Genomic DNA, 6,000 nt, shown 5'->3' with positions numbered 1-6,000 from the left:
AAATGATAAATAATAAAATAGCGAGAGAATAGAATAGAGAGAATTATACATTGAAAGCAATTTTAAACAAATGGGTTTTGAGATGAGCCTTGAAAATAGGGAGGGAGTCAATATTACGGATGTTGGGTGGGAGTGAATTCCAGAGTTTGGGAGCAGAGCGGCTGAAAGCTCTGCATCCCATCGTGGTGAGACGGGCAGAGGGCACATAGAGGTGAAGGGAGGATGAGGATCTGAGGGACCGAGAGGGAACAGAGATTTGAAGCAGGTCAGAAAGATAGGGAGGAGCAAGGTTATGGATGGCTTTGAAAGTAAACAGAAGTATTTTGAATTCGATACGATGTTTAACCGGTAGCCAGTGGAGTTGCTGGAGTACAGGGGTGATGTGGTGAAAGGAGGGGGTTTTGGTGATAATCCAGGCTGAAGAATTTTGGACGAGTTGGAGTTTATGGAGAAATTTCTGATTGACACCGAAGAGAAGTGCGTTGCAATAATCGATGCGGGAGGTGACAAGACTGTGGATAAGGATAGCAGCGGAGTGAGGGGTGAGCGAGGGACGGAGACGGTTAATATTACGGAGGTGGAAATAAGCAGACCGAGTAATGTTATTAATATGGGAGTGAAAGGAAAGTGAGCTATCGAGGATGACACCCAGACTCTTGACCTGAGGGGAGGGGGACACGGTAGAACTGTCAATGGTGAGGGAGAAACTGTTAGTTTTGTGGAGGGTGGATTTGGTACCGACAAGAAGAAGTTCAGTTTTTTCACTGTTGAGCTTGAGAAAGTTATGGGAAAGCCAGGATTTAATTTCTGAGAGGCAACAAGAGAGGGATGAAGGTGGAAGAGAAGCGTCGGGTTTGCTGGAGAGGTAGAGTTGGGTGTCATCCGCGAAGCAGTGAAAGTGAATGCCAAACTTACGGAAAATATTGCCAAGAGGAAGTAGGTAGATAATAAAGAGAATTGGCCCCAGGACAGACCCTTGAGGCACACCAGAGGACACCGGAGAGGACCGTGAGGTGAACGAGTTGATTTGGATGAATTGTGCGCGATCAGAGAGATAGGAGTGAAACCAGCGGAGTGGGATGTGGGTGATGCCTAGGGTGGAAAGTCTGTCGAGAAGGATAGGGTGGGAAATGGTGTCAAAAGCTGAGGTCAGGACGAGAAGAATGAGGATGGAGACTTAAGTCACAACTGGCAATAAAGAGTGAGTTACGTACTGGTAACAGCTTCGATATAGGGAACATTGAGATTCCCACTCGACGCCAGCGCTCCGAGGAACGCCGCAACGTCTGTGGCGCTTTGGAAGCATTCGCTGGATTGCTGGTAACACTGCCGGTTGTCAATTTCCAGGTAGACTATTGACCTTTGCGATAAAAGGGAGAAAAACAAATTGTAAACGCAGATTGGATGAAGTCACCATTAACTGATTCACTGCCATTCCTGCATTTATTTGAAGTATGATTGACATTTTTGAGAAACTAACAATCCCCCCCCCCAAAAAAATTGGTACAAACCCTTTGATTTGCAGAGAATCCAGCTCTCTGCGTTTGCGTGGACGAACCATGGTCGACACGCTGTCCTTCATTTGACTTAAAACATTCGCCGGCATGGCCGCCCATTCGGGCCAACCGTCCGCTGAACGCTTCAGCACGTTGTGCTTCACCAGGTCCTGCTCGTTGCCATAATAAGGAAAAATCATAGGCTCCCCTCTGGCATCGCGGCGGAACACCACGTTGGTGTGAAGAACGCTGCTGAGGTCTCGGAGGAAAGCCGACGAACGATTTTTAAGTTGCTCCGGCGGAATGTGGACCACCAGAACTAAATGTCCGTCTGCGAGCTTTTCCGGCATGTTGTTTGCGCAATCCAAGCCGTCCCATTCGCACTCTGCGTTATTACAGCCTTGGTCGCAGTGGCCGTCGGCATAGTGGTCTTTGCAGTATTGGTCGTAAAGTGGGCTGTGGGACAAAAAGGAGCCTGGGTTAGATTTACAGAAACAGCTTGAAAGACAGTGATTCTTTGGTTTACGAACCCCATGACTTACGAACTTTTTGGTTTACGAACGTTAAATCTATGAAAATTTAACCTTGGCAAACAAACTATTTTTCGGGATACACACAGGAGCGCTACAATGAGTGGTGTGTCGTTCGCGCGAACGAGCCCGTTCCGAACAAGAAAATGGCAGCCGACCGTTTTTGTCCTCTATTCCCCACCCCTAAAAGCGCACTTGATTGGTCCAGAACGCAGCAGTCGGGGGGAGGTGGTTTAAACATTAAAGAGACAGGCAGACGACAGAGAGAGAGAGTGACAAAATGAATAGAAAACAGTGAAATTTGGACTTGTCTCAACTTTGATAGTTCAAAGGCAGAGTGTAGACTGCAAGGTTAAAATATCTCATCAATCAGGCCACACAAATAACCTGCAAAAGCCATCTGTACATTTGATGCAAAAAGCTATCAACCCAGCTAAACAGAACACAATTGATGAGGAACAAGGTAAAATTATCGCAAGGGATCATTCCTCAAGATGGTGAAAGAAGAAGGCTACGTTCCTCATCAAGTGTTTAATGCTGATGAAACCGGCCACTCCATTCCATCAAGCCATCCACGACCATCGCAAAGGTAAATATAACGACTTTATTATACAGTACAGTTTATTTTTTTAATTATAATACCATAGCACATTTATTATACATAAAATAAGGTATATTTTGTGTAGTTTTAAGAAAATTAGAAAGTAGAAAATTATGTTTTATGGGGATCTGGGAACTGATTATTCTCATTTTAATGGTTTCCTATGGGAAATTATTTTTTGGGATACACACTTTCCACCTTATCCACTCTGTCTGGGAACCAATTAAGTTCGTAAGCGAAGGTATCACTACAGTAAAGTCTCGTTATATCGATATCGGATATATCGATAGTCCCGGTTATATCGATACTATTTCTATGCACGCACGGAGAAAATTACATGTAAACAGGGTCGGATATATCGATAGTCCCGGTTATATCGATATTTTTTCGGACTCCCTTGAATATCGATATAACGAGACTTTACTGTATATTTAAATTTACATTAGAAAAAAAAAAGGATTTTAAATAATTTCCAGGACTTACTTGCATTGCCCTTCCTGCCCCTGGCAGTCAAAGCCGTCATAGAGACACCCGGGGCTGTTACACTGACCATCGCATTTGCCGTCGTTGAAGTAACGCCAGCATTGCAGAGCCGCCGAGCAATTTTGCCAGGGATCGTCGAAATTCAAGGAACAGTCGCCTCCGTCCCAACCGCACGCGTGGTTGTTGCACAGCGAGTCGCAGATATGGTTGCCGGCCCACTCGTCGCACTGGGGGTTCTCGCAGCTCACCTCCACTTCCGGAGGCGGCGTGATATCACGGCCGAATCCGCCGACAAACGAGTAATCCAGGATGTGACACAACAGGCCGTTGAAATTGCTGGGACAAGCGCACTGGAAATACGGCGCCTCCGGCGTGATTTGACAGGTGCCGCCGTTGTAACACGGGTTGGAGACGCAGAGGCTGTCGGTGGAGGTCAGGCATTCGGGTCCCGTGAAGGCTGGAGGACACAGGCAACGCGGGCCCAGGTGGCCTGATACGCACGTGCCGCCGTTCCTGCAGTTTAGATTCCCGCAGGAGCGAGAATCATATTCACAGGAGGAGCCGGTGAAGCCCTAAGAGGACACGGGGAGACCGCAGATTTAAACGGGGGTCACCATTTATCAATACGCAAGCATAGGAACTGATATGAATTAATTAACTGATTAATTATAATAATAATAATAATACATTTCATTTTAAGCGCCTTTCAAAGCTCTCAAGGACACTTTACAGTCACAGACAAGCGTAGGTACAATAATAGTTAATTTTGTGTGTGTTTTTAAATAGTATTTATTCATCTGTTTCATTATTATTATTTTTATTCCAATTACATTATTAACTCATTCACTGCCAGACGATGTGCTAAAAAATGTGTCCACTCCCGTGCCAGGGTTTTTGTCATTTTCATTAAAATGACAGGACTACATGAACATTCATTGCAGTGTAAGAAACTGTAGACTCGCTTCTTTCATCAGGAAAGAAAAAGAGTTAATTCCTAAGTTATATGGCTCTGGAGTTATCTGAGAATGAAATGGGGGCAGCTGTACAAAATAGAATACAATATTGATATTGATTTATCTTCTTTTTTATCTTCTGATTTATATGGTGCTTTAACAACAGCTGAAGCTGTAAGAAAGTACTAACATGGACAAAAGGCAAATTCTGCCCCCTTGTGGAAGGGAAAACATTGCCAGAGGTCTGACCAGTGCTTTATCGGCACCCCCGCAAAAAAAAAACAAACAAACAAACAAACAAACAGAACAAATTCAGGAATGGAGTTCGACGTCACACTTTTCAATTCCCAAATTAATTCGGAGATGGCAGCGAATTAGAAATGTAAAAAAATATATAGTATTTATTTATATTTTTGTTTATTGAATTATATTTTTTTGTTTATTTTTTTATTTAGATATTAGTTTAATATATTTTAGTTTTTTTTTCATTTATATATTTGTTCATTTAAATGTATTTATTTTTTTACATTTAGATATTAGTTTAATTGTATTTTGTATTTTTTTTTTGCATTTATGTATTTTTTTAATGAATTGTATTTTTGTCTTTAATAGTTTTATTTGGATATTGTTTTAATTCATTGTATTTTTTATTCAGTTTTTTTTCATTTATATATTTGTTTATTTAATTGTATTTTTGTTTTAAAAAATCAAATTTCAATATTAGTTTAATTAATTCAATTTTTGTATTAAAACATTTTAATTTAAATATTAGTTTAATTAAGTGTATTTTTTTAATTAAAATAATAATTTAAATATTAGTTTAATTAATTGTGTTTTTATATTAACGAAATTAATTTAAATATTAGTTTAATTAATTGTATGTTTTATTATGTTTTTTTATATATGTTTATTTCATTGTATTTTTGTATTATTTTTTTTTTTTTATTCCAATGACATTATTAATACCGGTACTCTAAAAGGTACAGTATGTCCAATATGCACTCACCGGCGGGCACTTGCATATAAAGCCGTGAGGAGTATTACTGGCCACAGCACACGTGCCTCCATTTCTGCAAGGTTTTCCTTTGCAGCCATCAAAAACTTTGTCACAACGCTGACCTGGTAAAGGAAAAGATAGTCGGTAACCGATGACATAAACGTGACATCGGGGAGGGGGGGAGGGTGTTGTTAGAAATCGTTACCAGTATATCCGGTGCGGCATTCGCAGCGGTAACTGTTGGTGAGCTGGATGCAGTTGTAAGAGCCCCTGGGATCGCAAGGATCCGACAAGCATTCGTTGACGTCGCCCTCGCAACGCTCGCCCACGTAACCCGCCGGGCATACGCATTGGTAGCCCCCGATGCGATCCACGCATTTGCCGTTGTTGAAGCATTTGGGCTCGTGGGTCAATGGGTCGCTGAACGGGTTGCAGTCGTCTAGGTTGATCTCGCAGTGGACGCCTGAAAGTATCAGATGAGGGGTTGATGACATGTTTTTTTGTTTTTATTTTTCGGACATCTGGAGTAGAATTATGTACAGTGATACTTTGGCTTAAGAACTTCATTGGTTCCCAGACAGAGTGTGTAAGGTGAAAAGTGTGCAGCCCAAAAATTAATTTCCCATAGGAAACCATTCAAATGAGAATAATCCGTTCGCAGGTCCCCATAAAACATAACTTTCTAATTTTCTAAACCTTAAAACTACACAAAATATACCTTATTTTATGTATAATAAATGTGCTATGGTATTATAATTAAAGAAATAAACTGGACTGTATAATAAAGTCGTTTTATTTACCTTTGTGATGGTCGTTGATGGCTTGATGGAATGGAGTGGCGATAATTTTACCTTATTCCTCATCAATTGTGTTCTGTTTAGCTGGGTTGATAGCTTTTTTGAATCAAGTGGACAGATGGCTTGTGCGGGTTGTTTGTGGA

General features: G+C 41.4%; 1 protein-coding gene across 1 annotated transcript in view; it reads right to left on the bottom strand.

Annotated features, from left to right (window-relative positions):
• The window catches only part of LOC148884734 (neurogenic locus notch homolog protein 1-like), a 42,948-nt gene that overhangs the window by 7,226 nt on the left and 29,722 nt on the right, over nt 1-6,000 (bottom strand). The window contains exons 23-27 of the mRNA XM_089020306.1: nt 5,266-5,523; nt 5,070-5,182; nt 3,111-3,682; nt 1,512-1,952; nt 1,215-1,360 (exon numbers count right to left, since the gene is read on the bottom strand). Coding sequence (XP_088876432.1) covers nt 1,215-1,360; nt 1,512-1,952; nt 3,111-3,682; nt 5,070-5,182; nt 5,266-5,523 — 1,530 coding nt within the window. The remainder of the gene's footprint in view (nt 1-1,214; nt 1,361-1,511; nt 1,953-3,110; nt 3,683-5,069; nt 5,183-5,265; nt 5,524-6,000) is intronic.

This window comes from Hippocampus bargibanti, linkage group LG18 (genome assembly GCF_051943395.1).
Source record: "Hippocampus bargibanti isolate YZ-2025 linkage group LG18, ASM5194339v1, whole genome shotgun sequence".
NCBI classification, from domain to species: Eukaryota; Metazoa; Chordata; class Actinopteri; order Syngnathiformes; family Syngnathidae; genus Hippocampus; species Hippocampus bargibanti.
The sequence above is the reverse complement of the archived record's forward strand: the minus strand, read 5'-3'. Positions and strand labels throughout refer to the sequence as shown.